Raw genomic sequence first — 24,177 nt, 5'->3', positions numbered from 1 at the left:
TAATTAAAAAAATAGAAACTTGCATAATTAATTTCATACTAGGAATAAAATATAAAAAATCATCAGAAAAATACATTCATCGAGTGTATCGTATTTAAAGGAAGGAAACATTAATAAAATTTACACCTTGTTGAGTAAACAGAAAATCTTTTAATTTCGAAGAAAATGGATTTAGGCTTCTAGAACCCTTCACGTTGTGTGGGAATTGACTGAAATACTTAGGTAAAAAATGTATTGGAAGGAATGTTTTAAGATACTATTGGGAGTTTAAATGTTCTATTTAATATATTTCTCGGATTATATAATAGATTGGTAGATTTGCTGGAGATCATTACCCTACGTATGTCCGTCTCTACGAGAAATCTAGATAGCAAGGTACTAGAGACGTGAAACTTGGTACATAGGTTCCTCATGATCTAAGGAGGAACCCTATTCTTGGAAATGGCCAAACGATAAAGGAAATCACGTCCGTTTGTGTAATAACTGTAGATAGCAAGTACTAGAGACGTGAAACTTGGTACATAGGTTCCTCATGATCTAAGGAGGAACCCTATTCTTGGAAATGGCCAAACGATAAAGGAAATCACGTCCGTTTGTGTAATAACTGTAGATAGCAAGGTACTAGAGACGTGAAACTTGGTACATAGGTTCCTCATGATCTAAGGAGGAACCCTATTCTTGGAAATGGCCAAACAATAAAGGAAATCACGTCCGTTTGTGTAATAACTGTAGATAGCAAGTACCTAGAGACGTGAAACTTGGTACATAGGTTCCTCATGGTCTAAGGAGGAACCCTATTCTTGGAAAGGGCCAAACGATAAAGGAAATCACGTCAGTTTGTGTAATAACTGTAGATAGCAAGTAGCCTACTAGAGACGTGAAACTTGGTACATAGGTTCCTCATGACCTAAGGAGGAACCCTATTCTTGGAAATTGGCCAAACGATAAAGGAAATCACGTCCGTTTGTGTAATAACTGTAGATAGCAAGGTACTAGAGACGTGAAACTTGGTACATAGGTTCCTCATGATCTAAGGAGGAACCCTATTCTTGGAAATGGCCAAACGATAAAGGAAATCACGTCCGTTTGTGTAATAACTGTAGATAGCAAGGTACTAGAGACGTGAAACTTGGTACATAGGTTCCTCATGGTCTAAGGAGGAACCCTATTCTTGGAAATGGCCAAACAATAAAGGAAATCACGTCCGTTTGTGTAATAACTGTAGATAGCAAGTACTAGAGACGTGAAACTTGGTACATAGGTTCCTCATGGTCTAAGGAGGAACCCTATTCTTGGAAAGGGCCAAACGATAAAGGAAATCACGTCAGTTTGTGTAATAACTGTAGATAGCAAGTAGCCTACTAGAGACGTGAAACTTGGTACATAGGTTCCTTATGGTCTAAGGAGGAACCCTATTCTTGGAAATGGCCAAACGATAAAGGAAATCACGTCCGTTTGTGTAATAACTGTAGATAGCAAGGTACTAGAGACGTGAAACTTGGTACATAGGTTCCTCATGATCTAAGGAGGAACCCTATTCTTGGAAATGGCCAAACGATAAAGGAAATCACGTCCGTTTGTGTAATAACTGTAGATAGCAAGGTACTAGAGACGTGAAACTTGGTACATAGGTTCCTCATGATCTAAGGAGGAACCCTATTCTTGGAAATGGCCAAACGATAAAGGAAATCACGTCCGTTTGTGTAATAACTGTAGATAGCAAGTAGCCTACTAGAGACGTGAAACTTGGTACATAGGTTCCTCATGGTCTAAGGAGGAACCCTATTCTTGGAAATGGCCAAACGATAAAGGAAATCACGTCCGTTTGTGTAATAACTGTAGATAGCAAGGTACTAGAGACGTGAAACTTGGTACATAGGTTCCTCATGATCTAAGGAGGAACCCTATTCTTGGAAATGGCCAAACGATAAAGGAAATCACGTCCGTTTGTGTAATAACTGTAGATAGCAAGTACTAGAGACGTGAAACTTGGTACATAGGTTCCTCATGATCTAAGGAGGAACCCTATTCTTGGAAAGGGCCAAACGATAAAGGAAATCACGTCCGTTTGTGTAATAACTGTAGATAGCAAGGTACTAGAGACGTGAAACTTGGTACATAGGTTCCTCATGATCTAAGGAGGAACCCTATTCTTGGAAATGGCCAAACGATAAAGGAAATCACGTCCGTTTGTGTAATAACTGTAGATAGCAAGGTACTAGAGACGTGAAACTTGGTACATAGGTTCCTCATGACCTAAGGAGGAACCCTATTCTTGGAAATGGCCAAACGATAAAGGAAATCACGTCCGTTTGTGTAATAACTGTAGATAGCAAGTACTAGAGACGTGAAACTTGGTACATAGGTTCCTCATCGTCTTAGGAAGAACCCTATTCTTTGAAAGGGCCAAAGATAAAGTGTAACGCGTCCGTTTGTGTAATAACTGTAGATAGAAAGGTAATAGAGACGTGAAACTTGGTACATAGGTTCCTGGAACCCTATTGATTGAAAGTCTTTGGTGACAACGCCTGGACTGGACTCCAAGCAGCTTTTGGGTATGTTCGAACCCTTTTCTTTCCCTTCTTTTCTTCATTCTGTTCTTTATTTTTGTATCTACTAATACCTCCCCCACATGAGGAAGAGGATAGATTCCAATTCTCGAAACGTTATACCTTCTGTAACAGGTTTTCATCATCGTGATTACAATATACTCTTAAATTCTGTTCCAAATTCCTATCACTCCTCCTAGAATCACCAAAACATGTTTTCTATTTTTAATACCTTCAGAAAATGCCCAACACATTCTTTTCAAATTAAAAAAAAATATTCGAACTGAAAACCTTTAGTACCACCAATTCGTTTGTGGTGAATTTAACCCAAAATTACAGTATTACGTTTTAAAAACTTGTATGCCCTTATTTTTGTTAGTGTAATTTATTATGCTCTCTCTAGATGTAATTAATACGCAAACAAAAAATTTAGTTTCCCTTGGAAATGTATACTTTTTGAATATTAAAAAAAAATGTAAGAAAGGTGACGATTTCTTCTTGAAAACCTGATAAAAATGTAGGCAAATAATGAATGTGCTCAGATTTTGCTGGACAATATTAAAACGTCGGGATGAATACACGTTCGTTATTGTGCAGTTTTATGGAAAGAGCATTTCCGTTATCAGTCAGAGACAGGTAATCAAACACGTGCTCGTTATCGTTGACCTTCAGGTCGGGTGGAGGTCAAATCTGCGAATCGATGAAAATGCATTGCAAACACTCATAGTATCGCATTGATATTCAGTGGACTGCTGGATTTATTCCCTATTATATAATCAAAGATAGGTCCGTATTTAAAAACTTTCAATTTCAACTTGCAATTTGAGAAGTATATGACATTAAAAAAAATTATTAATACCCAATTGGTTATCTTTGGTAAAATTTTGCTGATATCGAACTTTCATAATCAAATTGCTATGCAAATAATGAGTACAGTAGAAATACACTAAATTAAGAACAGATTTTTTTCAAAGTATTTATAATGTAAAAATACTGCAAATTGAAATATCCATTATTTCAAGGGAGATGAAACGTGTTTTAATATTGCTAATAATAACTTAAAAATAATTAGAAAATACCAAAAATTTCTTTGGTTAGAGTTCTTAATTAAAAATGGAGATAACGAAAATTTGATTAATTAACTGTCAAAAACCGAACGCAACGTTTCGAGTACTAGGATCTGGTATCTTCTTCAGGCGTAAAACCTTAAAACCTTGGGGTAGGAACCGGATGTACTGTCTGTCATCTTTAATTAGTTCCATAAGAATAATTTTAACCTTAAACACTTCACCTCCCTTAGTTTTAGTTGTAGGGTTATAGAGGATATTTAATTTAAAAGATACGATTAATATGTAATTAAACGATTTTTAGGGATTCCTATATTTGTACTGGTTATTCAAACAACAATCTCACAAATATTGGATGTCATCGTTTAAGTATTCAAAAAGTATAAAATGTTTAAAAGTAACTTATAAACGTTTGGATGCTTTTAAGTTATATATTTAAAATCAACCATAATTATAAAGTCCATAAAAGTTTAACACTGTTGTTATGGGGAAATACTCAATATAGTTTCACTAAAGCACCTAAGCGTCAAAAAAATTAGAAAAAAACACGCGTAGAACTTACTAAAGTAAAATTTAATAACAAAAAGTTTTGTTGCAGAAATAACAAAAAACCCTACACAAAGGTTGATAAAACAAAGTAAACACAACTTTACAACACAGTATGATTTCTTTATCCCAGCAGGTTAGTGGATAATTGGTCTTGAGTTTGAGATTGAAGAAGAGAGCAGATACCATTACCGAAACGTTGTAGAACCCAATAGACTAATATTTATCACGCTAATATTTTGAACATCAATAAATTTGACTGTGCAATGTTTATTTTTCCTGGAAATGCAGAAAATACAAATGGCAATTAATTATAGCAGTTCCATTCAACATAAGATAACTCACTGTTATAATAATTAATTAATCACGAGTAAGTATTTCCGTTCAAGCCGGATGGGTTACATGGATGGAAAAAATGGTTGCTTTATTACAAAGTTCAAAATAAATGTTGCCTTTTACATAGTAATAATCTGATAATATGATACAATTTATATATATACGGCGATCCCGGCTGATCTGAGAATTATCGATCTACTATTTTTAATATGAAATACAATTTTGAGATTTCGGAATAATATTTATTGATTTCACAGTATTACTTATTGATTTCAGATTGTTATTAATTGATTTCAGAGCTTGATTTATTGATTTACCAACGTTATTTATTGAATTATGAATAATATGTATTGATTTCAAAGTGCGACTTATTGATTTATCATTATTATTTATTTATTTCAGAGTGTTATTTATTGATTTAAGAGTATTATGTATTGATTTCAAAGTGTAATTAATTTATTTTACATAATTATTTATTGTTTTCGGAGTTTTATGTATTGACTAAACATTACTATTTATTGATTTCAGAGTGTTATGTTTTGATTTTTGAGTATTTTGTATTGACTTCAGAGTGTCATTTGAAGACATCAATAGCTAAAGGAGCTAAGAGCCAAAATTATCATTTTCGAGTTATTGATACCTAAGGGATGTATGAACGGATGCCCATGCATGGCTAAAAGAGCTAAGGTCCAACGCCATTATAAACAGGGGAAACAACGTGCGCAAACTGGATGCGCAGTAAGAACCATGGCTTTGGGCGCGCTAAAGGAGCTAAGAACCAATCAGCTGAGGTGGTGTAATTTCGACATCACTGTTGCATTGTAGAGCTTGTTTACATCTCAGATGTTTCTTATTGTAGTTTAATATGATGAATGTTGATCCTAATGATTCAGCTGCTTTTGAGATTGAACATAAAACAGCTCCTTTTAGAGAAAGGATGAGGAAAGCGAGATTAAGAGGAGAACCATACGTAACTCAGAAGAAGAAATTGAAGCCTGGAAGACTGCCACCGACCAATGAGGTTAGTTTATAAAAATTTAAACTATATTATGGATATTATTATTGAAGCTTTTTTAGGCTTACATAATTATTAAAGCATAATGTATAACTTTTAACTATAACTTAAAACTTATATGTTTAAAAATACAATAACGCTTAAATCTAACCTCACTTTACTTCAAGCCTAACATTGTTATAGCCTAATCCTATGACTTCTAACGTTGCTTTATAGTGCTTAATCGTACTTCCTCTATCTCATATAAAAGCGTGTACCCACATAAATTACTTTTCATATTATTATTAAGCCTAATGATTATTGTTTGTTCCAGACAATATGCAAATGCAAGTTATCATGCCGGGATATTTCTCACATGAAGATAAAGCTCCACCAAGAGTTCAGTCAGCTCGATGGAAACGCCCAAGGAAATTATTTATTCGGCCTTGTTGATGTTTTTACATATTGGTAGAACGAAGATTTAAGACGTATGAAGAAGCTGGACAGAGTAGGAGACAAGTTACTGTAAGTTACACAGTGCCGAACGGTGAAGGAGGATTTCATAAGGTATGTAAACAGACTTTTATGAACATATTTGGTATTCAATCAAGCAAGAGGCTTGAGAATATAGTAAAAAAGAAAAAAGCAGGTGAAACTACTTTCAAAGATAATCGAGGAGGTTTGAAGACCTACAAAATACACTTTCCAAGACCGTAAAATTGTTAGAGCTCATGTAAACAGTTTTCCAAGAGATGAGAGCTACAATGGCGGAAAAAGTCCAATAAGGAGTATTTGAGCAGTGATTTAAATGTACCTAAGATGTACAAAGCTTTCTTGATCAAATTTCCTGACTCTCAAATTAAAAATTGAGTTTATCGCAAAGTTCTTTTAGGAAAGATTTTAATCTCTCTTTCAGGTCCCCACGAGTAGATACTTGTAAAACATGCGACTTGCTCAACATTCAGTCCCAAATCTCTTGATGCTGTGGAAGCAAATAAAGCAAAAAGAGATTTAAAAACTGCTGCATCATTTACAAGCTGAAAGTGCATTTGAAGCAATGAAAAAAGATGCTTTGGATAGTGCTTTGCCTAGTAGCACGAAAGTCAATGTCCGTAATGGATTTGCAAAAAGTATTTCCATTGCCAAAAACTAACCCCACAGTGAAATGTATTATTCGAGGCAGCTTTCGTGCTTCAACTTTGGTATTCACGTATCCAATACTGGAGATGGTATCATGTGCTTGTGGCACGAGGGCATATCCGGGAGAGGTGGAAACCAGATGGCGTCATGTCTGCTAGAAGCGATCAATTCTGGTACTTTGGATTCCAACAAAAAAACATTTGACTGTTTGGAGTGATAACTGTGGGGGGCAGTTAAAAAAAATCGCATGCTTGTTTTCCTTTACATGATGCTGACAAACTCAGGTTTTCTTTGATACAATTCAACATAACTACCTTGTAGTGGGTCACAGTTTTTCATCTGCAGACAGAGACTTTGCTATAATCGAGAAAAGGGCTAAGGTGTGCAAGATGCAAGTTGTGGAAGATGTAAAAGAAGTTATTTTGTCATCTAGATCAGCAAAGCCATTCAAAGTTTTGGACATGAAAGAGAGATTTTTCGATTTTGATAGTGCCTCATCAGAATATCTCGACACAAAGGCATTGAAAATTTCTAAGATAAGTAGCATGAAGTTTACCAACAGAAAGCAAGGTACTGTGTACTACAAGAACAACTTCGGTGAGTTGCAAAACGTGGAATGAAGTCAACGTTTTGAAGGCTGGGGTCAAAATAGAAGACATTGCATCCTTTTGTCTAAGAAAAACTTGATGATGGCGTTGAACTAACTCAAAGCAAGAAAACTGACCTTTCCAAAATGATACCGTATCTAGATGAGAAAAACAAACACTTTTTTCGTCAGCTTGTTCGATAAATTGTTAAAAATAAACAAATTAACAATCTAAGTAAAAAATGAAAATAAAAAAAAAAAAAAATAAAATTGAAACTTTTTATTTAATGGTAACAAGAGTTTGCAAAGATGTGTACTTTACTTCAAACTTGTAAAAAAATACTTTTGTAAAATAAAATTACTTTATTTAAGAAAGTTGCAGTGTTTTTTTTGATTACCAACAATTTACATTTTGGCTCTTAGCTCCTTTAGCTATTGATGTCTTCATTTATTGATTTAAAAATACTATTTATTGATTTTAGAGTATTATTTATTGATTTTAGAGTGTTATTTATTGACTTTAGAGTACTACTTATTGATTTTAGAGTATTATTTATTGATTCAAGAGTATTGTTTATTGATTTCAGAGTATTATTTATAAAAACAACTGCCAGTCGAACCTTACAATTTGTATTAATAATCACAAACCGTGAAATGAATAAAACTTTATTCCTCATCTGAGGTCTATATGATATTCAAAAACTAAAAATAAACTGTCAACTAGCATTCATATAACGGACTTCGAAATAACAAAAATCGTATACAAACAAACATAGAAAGCCAAGGTCGTATATTCAAACATATAATGTTTTCAAAATTCACAAACAATTTTCTAAAAACCAGATTGCACCACTTTTACAATGTTAGGCTTGGAATTTGATATGAGTACGAAGGCATTTGCATTTGATAATTTTGCTTTGTTGGAATTTGTGATTAGTTTTCTCTTTAGTAATGGCTCTAAGGTTTCTGAATTATCCTTGCGATATAATCTATGGTCACGTATTAAGCACGTATTACGCGTACAGTGTGGTAACGCTTCTCTTACCAGGGGTGTAACTAAGAGAAAGAGGGGGGCATAACCCCCCCCACCCAAAAGCCGTAAAAGTTACAAAATATACGTATAACGTAAATTTAACTTGTTTTAAATACAGCAGTTAAATGTTTTTTAAACTAGGTCAATTGATGAACTAGCCCATAGAATGTATTTAAAAATCAGATTTATTTAATAACCGTGGTAAGATGTACATATCAGATTCACCCCTGCCCCAAAGCAAGGTTTTGGGTACGTCACTGCTCTGAACAAATAACAACTGTTGACATTTCGGTGAAGTAATTAAAAGATCCTTACCATTTTGTGAAATCGGCTAAAAATACGTTTACCTAGAATTAGAATAGTGTTTGACGAAATCGTCCTTTTCTTAAACGACGAGTCTGTATTCTATTCGATTCCAATTGTTGCATCTCGCTGGTGATGAAGTATTGAAATGAATGATAGCATTTGTTAAACTAAATTGTATCCAAAAACTAATTAATTTTGCGTTTGTTATTCTTTGCAATTCCTGTCTAGTCGCTAATTAGACACAGACCAGATTCCAAATCTGGACAAATTTGGAGATTTAACGTGCAGACCGAAACAGAAGCGAGGTCGGCATATGGCCTCGGTTCTGTGTGCGGCCTTGGCAAACGCAAGTGAAGTCCAATACACCGAGGTCACTCCAAGGTCACAGGAAGAAGGACGCAGCGGGCTAATGGAACTTGTGGACTGTTGCTTCTCTTCAGACTCCATACTGCAACAGCTGTGGAGGAGAGAGGGAGAGAGGGCACTATCTCTTATCTTATCTGATTCGATAAACAAATGAGAACCGCCTGACCCAGTTAACAACGCTAGTATCTGCGACTGAAATGCAGCTAGTTCTTATCATCTCACATTTTAATTATAGAAATAATTGTAGAGATTTTAATTATAGAAGGAAATTATAAGGTAGGAAGACTTTTGATAATTTGAAGACCTCTTAGCATTAAATATTTTATTCGGGACACTTCATCGAAAATTTTTCAAGATTTCATACGTATACAACTGGTTTAAATCTGCGTAACGTTATAATTCGTGCTTTTCCATTGCGAAATGTAGGCACTAACAATATGGTAACAGGATGTTTCCGGACATTTACCATCGTTCAGTGATACAAAAAATTATTGCATCTCTGAACAATGGTAAATTTCCGGAAAAAATCTTGTTTCCTTCACAATTCTTTCATCTTCAAAAACAAACTTAAAATAAAAAACAAAATGGTATTAACAAATAATGAATGCCTCAATAGATTATGGTGATTGGAGAACATCCAAACGTTCCTAATTCTATGTTAATTTTCTTATTATTTAGTTATCAATTCTGCAGAAGAGGTGTGCTGATAGTTGGGCTAATCTAATTCAGGATACTTATTTCCTGGAACAATCTCCGGATAGCTGTTTCTAAAATCATCCAACATTTCATCAAGACCTTACGAGCAAAAAGTGCAAAAGCTCTTACAGTTCTGGTAATATTGCTTAATGTTACAACACTCCAAAATGCAGATAATTACGATAAGAAGAAACTACTTTCGGAACAATTAGTAATCTTACAATAATCCTGTTACAATAACTGTTATAATTGGATCCAAAAGTGTTTCAGTGGACACAACAAAAGATACCTGGGATTACTTGGAATCTTATCAGACAGCACTTACCCCAGAGAGATAGCGTCCTCTTGCTTTATCCTGTCCTGGCTGGGGACCAGTCCAAGCGCGAGTAGGACATCGAAGGCGTGGCCGTACAAGAATTTCTCTTCCTCGATAGGGTCAATAGGCGGGAGGCGCTTCTTCTTCTTGCGGGGCCGGCGCTTGACGGGAGGCGCTTGGGCGAGGCGCTTAACTGTGCGAGAGCGGAGACAGACGCTGAGTCCGCGGGAGCGCAGGGACACCCAGGGGGCGGAGGGGACAGACTGTCGTCTCAGCCTCAACTTGGCGGCGGAGGCGCAGTGAGGCATGTTACTGGGGGGACATCCCGTCCCGGAATAGGGACAGGTAGTAGCGCTCAGCGGCTAATGAATTCAACGAACATCATGGGTTTCGGGTAGCTAAATAGAATATTTGGATGTATTTAGGAACAAATTATGTCACTTGTGCGCTCAAAATAGTATCGCCAACTCTCAACAGATAGCGCTGATGACTTCATTTCTCCACTACTATCCGCTTTGTCATTCCTCTAGAGTCCCGATTCTCCCTACTCTTTTTCCACTCTTCTGTGGGGTACGCTCTAAGGGTTACCTCATTTGGCGTTAGAATTTTTACATTTCAACTTTAAGGTCACTTAAAGTATCTTCCTGCCCATGATACCTCTAGACAGGAAAGCTCTCACTAATGCTTTATCAAATGGATTAAAATTCTACGCACGGAAAAGCCAAGATAAACTCAATAATATTCTTAAAGTGAATTTAGATTAGGGTCATGACTTCGTTACTCGTGGTTGAACTAGAAGCAAGAGCCTGATGAATTCTCACAGTCTAGAAGATCCCAGTTTAGAATGTAGAGACGAATAGAGAAGATTTTAAGTTCTTACTGCAAATAATCAAGCACTAAAGGAGCATTTTCATTTTAGAGAACTAATTTTTGAAGAAAATACATCTTCCAAACAGGGTAAATTATCTAAAAGTCACTATGGTGATTAAAAATGGAAAACACTACGTTCTCTTAGCTTTCTATATCTACAACTCCTTAGAAAGTTATTTGCAAACACTGAAAACTTAAAAAAAATTATCAAGGTTTCATTAGGTTTGATTAAAATGCAGCAAAGAATACAAAGCTTACCGTTTCTGACACTGAGTGGAAATCTTTTAAGAAATGCATTGAAAACTATATTGAGGGTGAAGAAATCAGGATTTTCCGGACACTTGCCATCGTTCAGTGAGACAAAAAAATCAATAACACTACGTTTTGAGATCTGCAATCTGAACTCTTCTTCAGGTAAATAACTAACCTAACAAATAATTACACACTATGTTAAAGTAAACAAATCATACCAGAGCGCTGTGACACGCGTAAATCAGGAATCACAACCACCATGTTGTGCGTCAACTTTAAAACTTGCACTTAATAAAAAAAACTAAACACAACACTAATTATTAAAACTGAAATACAGAATACAGGTGCGTTCTGTAAACTACAGAATACATTCTTCTGCATTCGTCGACCAACCACCTACTACTCAGTCGTTTATTTTAGTGCTGTTTATTTCAACATTTTTTTGTAACTATGTGTTAGGTTAGTTATTTACCTGAAGAAAAGATCAGATTGTAGAACTCGAAACGTAGTGTTACCGATTTTTTTTGTATCATTGACCGATGGCAAATGTCCGGAAAAATCTGGTTTCCTTCACAAATGAGTGTAAGGAGGGGATTGTGCCACATAAAGAGGGGGTGGTGGGGGTATTCCTGCACACAAATAAATCAACCGTAATCCGCGTCAATTTTGGCGGGGGTCGAAATGAAGTGTGCGAAAGGATAACAAATACCAAATAGTAAACCCCTTTTCTCAGTCCAAATGTTTGAGCTAGATAAAACTCTGGCTATATCTCCGTAAGTAAACGGGCTAAACGTGCTGGCAGTCACCATTTTTAGCCTCTTTATCTCGTAGGCTTCTACTGGTATAACTACTATTTATATATGCAACGGTTGGATTTAAATGGGTTAAGCGGAAAAAATAGAATCTGTAGACAGATTTATGATTTTGGAATACTTTTTATACCCTTCTACTTGATTTACCACCGAATCTAACGCAGCTGATCATTTATTCCATTGGGAAGGAAGGCCTACACAACAGCTAGGCTGCGTTTTTACTCAATGCAAACTGGCTCTTGCCTCCCGAACTAAGACAAAGAAGATTTTGACGCGGATGGAAAGACAAAGAGGAATGGAATAAAACTTGGGTCATGATGCGCTATCTGTAGAGTAACGGCGTAACTAAAAGCTTAGAAGTTGAGAAATTGGAATAGCAAGTAGTATAATAAGGCTGTTTGTTATATAAACGTGTCAATAGTTCAACGTATTGTTTTAAGTAAGAAAACCCGTAATTTTTGCGATTCGTCGAAGAGCCTAATGTAAGTTTCTTCTGTATTAGAAATATTCTTTGGGTCTAATACGGTAAAATTGCAACTTGGTAAACGTCTGTAAAAATTAATAGTCACAAATGATTGTTTTTAGAAATATGCATTCCTTAGTAAAAATATCCCACTTTTGGACTTCACCTATGTATGAGGAGGGTACAAAAAAGTAAACCCGACTAGCTTAAAATATAAATTTGTATTATATAAATTGTTTTAGTTGTATTAGCATAAGAAATTTTACGAAATGCTAAATGCTACTGTGGTTGTAAAGACATTGAAATACATGTTGAGTGCATAGTGGTTAATAAAAGTGTAATCACATTTTATTCAAGAGATTCCACTTTTTAACCTTTCAATGTTAACGACAAAAAATATTTTAAAAAAATAAAAAAATACCATATAATTATGGTGTAAAGGTAATTATAAAGTAATTCAAAGAGCGGAAGCTGAACTATGCAATCTACTAATAAATAACCTTTATCTTTTTAGGCGGCATTGTATCATATTCCGCTTTACCCAAAAGGTTCTACATTATCCCAAATAGTGACAATAGTTTTGTATCTACAGTATATTGTTAAAAGAATTTGTTTATATTTGTGTGTCGATTTTGGAAATAAAAAACTACTATTTTATATACGTATATGTTATTAATCGAAAGCTCTCCTGTTCTAAATTTGCCTTTGTGAATAGTCAAAACATTTGAGTCAAATTTGATATAACTCAATTTAACACTTTTTAGATATTAAAAAAAAAATAAAAAAAACACATACACACAGATAGATGGGAAACTAAGCATCGGAGACAAATGTTCATATGGTGAAATATGTTGGATTGGCTATTCTGCACTAAGCCTAGGACATTAAAAAATGTCATCAAGAATGGAAACAGATTATGAATCAGATAACTTGAAGTTGCAGAACATCGCAGTTGAATATCTCTCAAAGATTCATATTTTCAGTTGAGTTAAGTTGGTAGTCTGTCGACGAGAGGGATATAGTCCTGATGTGGGACAGCCAGGGCCGTGTTATCAGAAGAGATAAAAGATAAGCCGAGATAAGAGCCACCTGGGCAGTCGCCTGCACACATGTCGCATGCCACTAGGATTGTAGTGATACACTTTCTAACCTTTTCGTGTTGTGCTGACCTCGAAATTCATCACGATCGCAGCCGGCATAAGCAATGGATGCTAAAAGATAACAAAACCAAACAATTAAACGATCGAATAGTTTATCAGTAACTTTATCTTCCTTTGAAGCTAGATCGTGTCTAATCGCAATTACTTCACCGTCAACGCCAGAAGAATTTTATTTTACAAGTATTGGAAAACGTTTTTCCAAGAACTGGATTTGAACCCGATATCGTAGGATGCTCAGAATCTAACAACCAGACTATACGAAAGCTCACCATTATGAATGCAATACAGTAATTATTATAAAACTAGAGTTTGAAATTAGCAACTTAGTGCACGAAGAACACAATAGAATTCACAGATAATTCAGGTATGTTATATCCTATTAACAATTCAAGCGGCATAAAATATGTAAAAGATACAAGAAAATAAGGTGCCCTATTTTACGCTACGGTGATTCAATTTAGAAAAAAGTTACTCTCTGGTTTCATTTCCGAAAGAACCTGAGGGAGCCGTTTTCCAAAGAAAAAAATTCAAGCAGTTTCCAAAAACTTTTAAATATACGTCATAATAACAATAACTTATATTGTATCAGAATTAAGAGTTTCTACTTTGTTAGTATTCGGGTACTGAATTGCTCTACTATATAAATTTACGTCCTTATTAATGTTATCGTATTCAATCAAAAACATCTTGTTCCCAACAACCTCTGCTAGTGTCATTTATTTATTTCCTTTGAACAAAGTATAACAACAAGATAAACTATTGACTGATAACAATATAGATTGATAACAATAAGTATACTGAGTCTCTCAAAAGTCCCCCCCCTCTATTAACTTTCTTATGAATAGAGATGGATTTATTTAGCTTGGGGAATGTTTATATAGCCAACTGAGAAGTTTATGTCGCATGAAAATCTTTTACTCCGCCCCCCAAAATGGGGTATTTTTGGGGTAAGACAAAATTCTTAATACCAACCCCTAGCAAGTGACACCTCATTTTAAGGGTAAGGAAAAAAGAAGAATAGTGCAAACTAGAGGTCTCTAATGTCACTTTATCAATTTGAAGCCAGTTAAAGTTTGAAATTCTTATAAAACCCTCACAGTTTAAATTACATTTAAAGTTATTGTAAGGCAGATAAAAAATTCACTTACTAGTTATTTTGAGAACTTATAACACAAAATCATAAAACAAGTTATTACAAGAACCATCAAACATAAAAAACCATGATTAACATAGCATTTATTAGGTTTTGTTTTGTCTGCCCGAAGTCCATTAAGAAGTCCTTGGATTACCAATAGCTGGTTTTGCCGTGTCATCTCTTATTGTTTACCAGTTAGTATGTGAGACACATTCAGTCTAACTACTGTATCAAAGTGGGGGTTTTATAAAAAATTAGAACTTTAATTGGCCACCAAATTTGGTACAGTAGCATTAGACACCTCTGGGGTATTTTGGGGCGAAGAGTAAAAAATTTTAATAGGCCAAAAAACCCCTCATATAAAAATCCCCAAAGTAAACCACTCCATCCCTATTCATAAAAAAGTTAATAGGAAGGGGTAGGACTTTTAAGACATCCTGTATAAACAATAAATAGAAGAAAGATGGGTGACAAATGACAAAGAATTAGATAAAAAATTTCCTATTAAAACTTAATTGATAAAATATAGAAACACATTTAAAGTGACAGAAGTGAATATTGATGTATTGAGTTTAATACAGGTCAAGCACTGAGAAAAGAGAGGACATATGGATTGAACCTCACTTCACTAACACTCTACGAAGTTGTTTCTTGAATGAGGCAAGAGAGACAGACGAAGTCAATGTCAGAAAACACCAGGCTTCCCTCCCTCGCCAGTCAGGACGCTTATTACAGCTGTAGCTTGTCAATACAATTTCAGCCCCATTACTAAACATCAAAACACGTTTACTCCCTTATTTTTGGTTGCAGAATTATCGGAAATAGCACTAAAATACCTCAATATACTTCCAAACCATTAATGTTTTGGTTCGTATTTGCAGAAACGTTTGCAGGCCTATTGAATGTATACTTTTGAGAGCCATATTACAGAACGTCGTGATACAAAATAAGGACGTACAGGTATTTGAAGTTTAACATTATTACAACGAGGATAAATAAAAACGTCTGCCATTACATCGGCCTCTTAAATATCTAAGTAACGTTTCTTCACTAATAGTTTACTTCGTTGCTGTGTACCATTCAAATATCCAAGCAACTTTAGGCTATTTGATTTCTATTCAGTACTTCCTTCAGTTTAAAGTATCTCGGCAACTTTTTATCATTAACTGTTCCTTACAATGCAACCCTATCCAACGATTATGTTAATATCTTCAACCCTAATGTGCAAGTAACCTTTCATTACCCAGCAGGGATCACTTCTGGCTGGTTTATACCTTCCAGTTGAATCTACCACTGGTCTCAGCGAAAACCGATGTCACTTAAATCTGGGCAACCCTATGAATTTCCAAAGGCGGCACATCACTAGCCAAAAACGTCAAGATCCTGGGGTGCAATGGTATTTCGACAGGTCTAGTCTACTGCGGGAGACGACTGTTGTACTTGGTGGGGTTTGTTCCCTAAGAGTCAAAGGTTCTTGCCAGCCTAGACATAAGGGTGTGCCACCCCCTGCCTGCTTTGACTGTAGAGGCTGGTTTAGAGCTGGCCTCCTCTTCTTTCGAGGGGACATGACTTGAGATTAGTACCCTTAATTCTTCCTCATGGATCTCGATAGGAGGCGGTCCCTACCCCCAACCTTACCCAACCAGAACATCCTTTCACTCCGGAAGCAGCGCAAAAGTCCTTATAGGACTAGGTGCAATTTATAAGCTTCTTGTCCTAAGATAACAAAAAATCTTTCATTACTGATTGTTCCTTGTGTTGACAGCCTAAATCTAAAATACCTAAGCACCATTGCATATGTGTATTTCAGTAGCATAAGATCTCTCTAGATTAAATACCGAAGAAACGTTTCATTATTGATTGTTTCCTAGGTTGTTACCTAAGTATACAATATCCGAGGAATTTGCACCTTTAGATCTTTTCTTCCATTGTCATCCATAATCTCAACATGTGAGCAACTTGCAACTGTATTTTTTCAACACCATATATTTCTATGGATGATGAGGAGTTTTTATTTCGCCGTACACTGATAATGGAATAGCCTTCTTCGGTACGTACAGGAGAGAAAGTCGCTAGCAGCGGAAACGGCTCATTTGAATTGAATTACAGATGATTAGAGGATTCTCATTGGATTGAGTGCGCTAATCTTCAATTTCTCCACCTTTCCGTATGATGGTATTGGGGAAGTAATCCCTACAAGCTGTAATTTCTTTAGCGCAGCAAAATTTCCATCTTATCCTAAATACTTCTGAGTAATTTTACAATTTGTTCATTCACCTCTTCTTTTTAAGTACATCATTGAAATCTTAACGCTTACACTGTTGGGCTGTACTTTGTAAGGTTGACAGATGCGTACTCTGAAGATTGTTGCCTTTCAGCATCTACCTCGATCACTCTTTCAAAACTATATCAAGGAATATTAATGAAATACTCCTTCTTAACGATGATCATAAATCCGTATTTAACGTTCACAATTACACAAATAAATTTTAAAATACAGTATACACATACAGGTCCTAATTGTCAACTTTTTAACTTCGATAGATGGCACAATCTAGTCACAATTTTATATATTTAGAAATGACTAAAAGATCCAAAAGGAATTCTTTATTTATCTTACCAAAGGATTTTCAAAAACTGAATGATAACACTATAAATTTATAAACTGCAGTTTTGTTAGATAAGTTGAAATAGACAGGTTGGATGGACTCTGATTGGTAACAAATCATGTTAAACATCCCAAACCTTGTTTTTAAAATCTTCCAATAATTGTCTTTTTGTTAAATTGTTGTACATCCATTACACATTTTGTAGAAAAGAAGGCGAAAGATTATTAAGTACTAAAGCAGTCTTTCAGTGACCATGTCATTTGATGATGACAGTGAATAAAATTACTGTCTTGTCAAATTTTAAAACACATTTCCTCATTCTAGCAGACTTCATTCGTAAAAATATTGTCTCGTTAAGACATTAGAGTGACGACTCAGCCGAATGTTCTAATTCGCAACAGTCCAACCTCAATAGCCCTTACTCAAGAAGGAAGTGGGCTAACAGTCTAAGATACTATCACAGGCCGTGTAAATGACTGATAACTTTATCATTTGAGGTCAAGGAGCTGAGTGGGTATGACCAATTAAACCCCACCTATAATTTCCTTTCTATGTACAAGTCTTTTGTTCTAGGAGCGGACAGTTTTTAGTAACCTTCCATATTTATTTCCTGACCCAAATGCATGATGAAAAAGCCTTTGTTTACGTGTTACCTTGCAAATCAGCTGTATTAAACCCGGTCAGTCTTTTGAATAAATTGTAATTATCTGTAGCTGTGATCAGAGCACAGAGATCTTCACACGCAGTTAGGTCTTTGTTAATGACAAAGAGCTGTTGCGGGTTTTTGCAATAAGTATTAATTAGTTTGATTCAAAGATTTAAAACGAGACATGTAAAAACCTGACATTTAACCATCTGGACCATGGAACCTCTGGCCGCGACTGACGCCTCTAAAGACAAAGGCTCTTGAAGCCTCTCACGAACCACCTGGACTTCAAAATTCTCTATATTTTGGGATCAAAAGTTGAATTACCTTCTTGCAGCTCTGGAATTGTTAGGGCTTCTTCGTTATGGAAGATCAGTGCTCTGAAGCGTTAAGAATTTGGGAATACAAGCACAATGAGAGTATATAGTATATATATAAGTATATAGAGTCACCTGACCTTCAAACTCTCCTGGAAGCTTTCAGCCTTTGAGAACTCTCAAACTCTGGAATCTCCAATTCATGATATCACCCGATCTTTCATACCTACTGCCATCTAGACTTTATCTCATATGGGAGCTTCTTGCTTACGACCTCTAAAACTTTTGCGACCTCCAGATGCCCAGTTTATATAAATGTTTCTGGTCTATAAAAGTTCTCGATGCTCCCATGCTCCCACTTCTAGTACATTCAGTACTCAAGAGGTAAAACCATTTGGGTTTTAGTTCTTAGCCACTCGACTACTACAAACACCCGGACACCTAAAACCCTTAACTTCCTATGTTTAATTCGGAGATATAGAGGTTTTGCTTTCTGGATCCACCAGGCTTCTGAGGTACTCATTACTCATCCTGGACTCGATCACTGCAATGTTCATATTGTATTTGCTTCAAATACATAATAGATCACAATCTACTTGGTAAAAATATACTTCCAGGTTAGTTTGATTTATTCCAAAACTTCACCACCTCTTTTCCAAAATATTTAGCATTCTGGGCTAATATTTTTGTGTAAAATAGCTACGCCAATTCTAACAAAGATGTATGCACCAGGAGACTCAAACTACTTCCATTCAAAGGCATTAATTGACTTTCCTAAGCTAACTTGTTCTTTAGAATGATCATGCCAATACTAGCCAAAATCCTTGCATCTACAAAAAGTGCAGAATGGTGGTCCAGGAAACGCTTATGACCTTGGACCTTTGCCCTTTTGGCTGACAACCGCTGAATAAACGCCTCCAGTAAAATTTGCTGCGAGGAATGTCAAATCTAAATGGAAATTTCATTTAACATATGAACACATATTATTTTGACCTTGAGGCTTCATTACTTGTCTTCAAAAGCGCTGAGGAATATCTGGATAAAAATTCCATTCTTAGCATGTCTATGCCACATTGGTTAATATTCATACAGCGATATGCCAGTTTGGATCATGGTGCTCCACTTCTATGTCATTTGCGTGTAGACAGTCTACGCCCATTTTCCTCCATATAGTCGAAGAATAGACAGCACAATCGAGATGAAATATAGACAGAAATGTCTTTACACGAACAAAGAGTGAATTAGAAGTAGCCTAGGAAACACGGCATTCCGGAATTTAACATATCAAATAGCAAATTTTATTTTCCTGCGTACATGCATTGCACTATCTGCTATTCAAAATATTACCTTCACTTTCAAATGATCATCGGATTGTTACGAAGGAGGTGTACTGATGATAACGAATATCGTTACCTTTCATAGAAAATTCTAATATTGAGTGATTCATGTAATATTAATTCCTGCATTCAAAAATTACACCAACCATTCAGAAAAATTGTAACGTGATACATGAAACTCTTGGAACATTATGGCTTAGTTCGTACTTGTCATTTAGACAACGTTTGCAATTAATTGTCATTTGAAACTCTAAGAACACTATGACTGGGATAATACTAGTCAATTAGAAAACTGTTGTAACTATCATTTGAAACTCTTGAAACACTATGGCTAGAGTTTTACTACTTACTTTGAAAACGTTAGCAATCGTCATTTGAATGTTTTGGAAGGCTTACCATAGCTGACTTGGAATACATGTCTTCCAATTTATGGCTGGTACCGTACTAGTAATTCAGAAAACGTTTGTAATTGTCATTTGAAACTATTGGAGCACTACGACTGGGATAATGCTAGTCATTTAGAAAACTATTGTAATTATCATTTGAAACCCTTAGAAAAACATAATTCGGATAATACTAGTAATTTAGAAAACGTTTGCAGATTGTAATTTGAATCTCTTGAAAGGCTTACCATAACTGACTGGGAATACATATCATCCAATTTATGGCTGGTATCATACTAGTAATTTAGAAAACGTTTTCATTTGTCATTTGAATCTCTTGGAACACTATGATTGGGATCATATTAGTTATTTATAACAAGTTTGTAATTTTCATTTGAAACTATTGGAAAAATATGACTCGGATAGTACTAGTGATTTAGAAAAGTTTGAAATTGTCATTTAAAACTCTTGGAACACTGTCGTAGGTCTTTCAATAGTTTCAAATGACAATTACAAACGTTTTCTAAATGAGTAGTGTGATCCAAACACTGGGAATACATGTCATTCGCTTTTTACGTTGCTAGAAACGTAGATGGAAAAGAAGAGGGTGAAGGTTTGGTTAGTAAATGAATGTAATGGCTGAATGTGTGCTGGAACAGTACTAATCCTAAGTGACCCAACACTAATGGGTGGTTTACTTGACCCAGTGCAGCCCCTGAAGCTCTGGTTGTCATAATATTCCACAACCTTCAATGAACCTATTCAATATTCAAATGCATCATATTTTCGGCACAAACTGAAGAGGAACTCCGCGCCCAAATTATCTTCGACCAAATGATCTTTACAGAGAAAATGATAACAGCATGAATAATGTGATAAACGCAATGCTAGTACCTAACACGTGTTCTACAAAGACTACAGAAATAGCCGAGGCCGTGCTGCCATCTACTGCAGCTGTTAGTTATTTCCGCTGCACCGGGAGGTACAGCCCAGCCCACGCGTCCATTGACACAAAGATTTACTCAAAAACACGATCCAGAAGTTGCAATGCTCTAGACTTGGATGTGCGAAAAAGAACTAACTCCCCCGCCTCTACCTCAGGGCAAAAACAGTTCACACAAATTTACTCACTTAACACCCACGACGTAACATCTATATACGCACTGCCACCCACTCACCTTAACTTCAAATTCCCACAACCTAGAAAGCTTAAATTTGTCACATTAATTCTGTGTGTGATATAATAAGAGGAGTAATGGAAGTAAGAACGTAGCCAGGAAAAGATTTTTTGCGGGGGGAAAGGTCCAGAAGACTGATATTTTCCCGTAGTAGACAGAGAGTAAGCTATTTTGTTCCTTAAAAAGTTCTTGACCCGTCTCTTTGTTGAGAACGATCTTTCAGCAGTACATGTCAGTAATACTGAATTATTTAATCAATAATAATTGTTTACTAAAAAAGTAATTTAAAAAATTGAAAACTTGGGGGGTCCGGACCCCTTGGACCCCCTCGCTGGCTACGTCTTTGAATGGAAGTACTGGTTATCAAATTTTCAATGAAACCCGCTATGTTAAGCCTTCTTCCTTTGAATCGAACAGATCATCTTTGAGACAAGATTTCGAAATATGGACGAGCAATCGCAAATTTCTTTAATTGTTTTACATGATTTGGATGATCTCATGAATTAACTGAAACTGACATAGCCACGTGTAACAGTGGCACTTTAAGATCAGGCTAGACTGGCGGCCATCTTGGTTTTAGCTCCTTCACGCACTTTTCTCATTAAAAATTATATTTAACAATTTTCCCCATACTTTTTTAGATTTTTTATTATTTTAATAGGTTTCTGAATAAAACGTCTAAAACATTTTGTACTTCATTGTTCAACATAAGGGAGTAATAAAGCACGAGGTTTAACATTGATGTCACGAGGAAAGACTAAAGGTAGTTTCACTTAAGCCGGTTTTTAACATGAAAAAGTTCTTTAGTTCTTCATATGAGTGTAGGCAGAACGTCAGCTGTTAGGGAACTAGGAGGTATAAGAAGTCGTATTTAGAAAAAAATTGCAGATACTGATAAATTTTCGTTACAAACATGACGTTTGCAGTAACTGAGTTTCAAACACAAACTTCTTTATTGTTGTTGACAATGTAAATTACATAACAATCGTCAGTACATAAAATAACTACAACTAAATAAAATACCTTAAAACTAAAAGCTTTTATCAATTAAAAAAAATGGATGTTGTAGTATTCTTTCAGAATAAAAACTGTTTTCTAAAAGAGATTAAATTAGTGGCCTCTTTGAACCTTGCGGGCAAGTTGATGAAAGGCTTGATGCAAGAATGAAACGTATGTTTTTCAAACACGGATGTCCTATGTTTTTGAAGACCGAAAGAATTATTTCCTCGGAGGTTATAAGTTGTTTGTTTTATTCGAAACAAGTCTTTATTTTTAAAGGCAAATATCAAGCATTCCAGAATGTATATATGCTAGGAAAAGTAAGTAAATTATTTTCTGTAAAAACACCTTTATATGATTGAGATCGGCTGAGTCCAAAAATGACACGTATCTTTTGAAGAACGAATAGGGATTTAGTCTTGGAGGATTCATAACCCCAACTGATTAATCCATAATTCAAGTTCAGTTTTCTTTAAGCTGTACTAAATGATAGTATATGATGTATTAGCCAAACACTGCAGAACAAGAAATGATAAAAGGTGGACGATGTGGCAGTAAGCCCAATATGGAGTTCCGAATGGTTATCGGGATTGTGGTAAATAAAGATAAGATAAGAAAATCAAGATAAGATATAATAGCCTACCTACCGGCCTTTCGTGTACAAGCTAACCTCTTGTAACTCAAATAATATGAATAATAAAATTGCCAAACTCGATATTTATTACATATTGAGTACGGAATTTATAATAGTCAATTTGATATTATGTCTATGTTCTGTCTAAACAACGAAAGTGACCAGATAGAACGTAAGGGTTTAGTGAGCTGTTGTGTCCAAAAAGGGGTGGTATAATCCTGTAGTTGCCCCTGAGGGCAGTGAAAGGGTGAGATACCCTAACTCGCGCCTACTGAATTAAGCACAGAGCTTCCTCCTCTACAGGGAACAAACATGACGTTTTGAAGTGCGATAACATCATTATAAGGAAATGAAAGTGTGCCTTAATCTATTCTTCTACGATACTCGTTAAATAACCTGCTTAAGTCGTTTTGTGAAAACAACGTTTATTTATTTGTCATCGAAATACTCCAGTAGCCAATAAAAACAAATTATTATTACTCGACAAAAAGTGTTTAAACAATATTTTCCATACTTTTGATTAGGCACTGTTTTCAGATAAAAAATGTTGTAAACTAAAAATACCATAATTATTGTGGCTGAGAAATACGTCAGTAATTGAAATACCAATTTGGCATCAAACATGTTAATGGTAAAAAGTCAGCGCTAAAAAAGTACATCCTAATAATATTATAAATGCGAAAGTACATTTGTTTGTTTTGTTTTCACGCGTAAACTAATCAACCGATTGTACCGAAATTCTACGTGGACATTCTTACGGTTCCTGGGATGAATATAGGCTTATTCTTATTTCGAAAATTTCTCCGGGCTACGCCCCACTGGTCTTTAAAGTAACGAAAAATGCCATCTTGGTCTCTAAAGTTGTGTAATATTAAATGAATGAGCCTGTAAAATGTAATCAACTGTTCTGTGTAAACATTGCTTATTATGTTCTATTTGTTTACATTGATAGTGAGTAAATTTTCTAAACAGTAGACTATGTTTTTTATTAGGAATTGGAAATTTAGATTTCAGCTATTAGATAAGTACTAATCTACCTTGGAAAATGTCCAAAACATAAAAAGGTCAGAATTTGATTCCGAATACTCCTTTTGAAGCAGTAGACAAGAACTATGTTAGATGACATTTCTTTAGACAATTTGAACTATTGTACCGTTTTCAGCTCTAAAATTTCTAAAAATATCAAAAAAGTTTACTATAAATTTAAAGGCTTATATAAAACCCATCTCATTTTTCTTTTGACAGGCTCCTCTGATCTGTGATATATTATTTTTGATCGTGAAACAAAACAAAAATCAACTATGGAACAAAACATACTAAGAACGAAGTCAATTACAATGGCCATAATTATAAACGTTTTGACATTTTCTTGGCTTCGACAAGACAAACTCAACATTGGCGTCGGAAATTGCTTGCAAAGAAGCGGGTAACTGCTAGCAGTGCAGAT

The 24,177-nt window shown here is 35.3% G+C and overlaps 1 protein-coding gene across 1 annotated transcript in view; it reads right to left on the bottom strand.

Moving 5' to 3' along the window:
- The window catches only part of LOC124368050 (actin cytoskeleton-regulatory complex protein PAN1-like), a 135,952-nt gene that overhangs the window by 108,286 nt on the left and 3,489 nt on the right, over positions 1–24,177 (bottom strand). The window contains exon 2 of the mRNA XM_046825324.1: positions 9,945–10,333. Coding sequence (XP_046681280.1) covers positions 9,945–10,243 — 299 coding nt within the window. The 5' untranslated portion in view covers positions 10,244–10,333. The remainder of the gene's footprint in view (positions 1–9,944; positions 10,334–24,177) is intronic.

Source organism: Homalodisca vitripennis, chromosome 8 (genome assembly GCF_021130785.1).
Source record: "Homalodisca vitripennis isolate AUS2020 chromosome 8, UT_GWSS_2.1, whole genome shotgun sequence".
Taxonomy (NCBI): Eukaryota; Metazoa; Arthropoda; class Insecta; order Hemiptera; family Cicadellidae; genus Homalodisca; species Homalodisca vitripennis.
The sequence above is the reverse complement of the archived record's forward strand: the minus strand, read 5'-3'. Positions and strand labels throughout refer to the sequence as shown.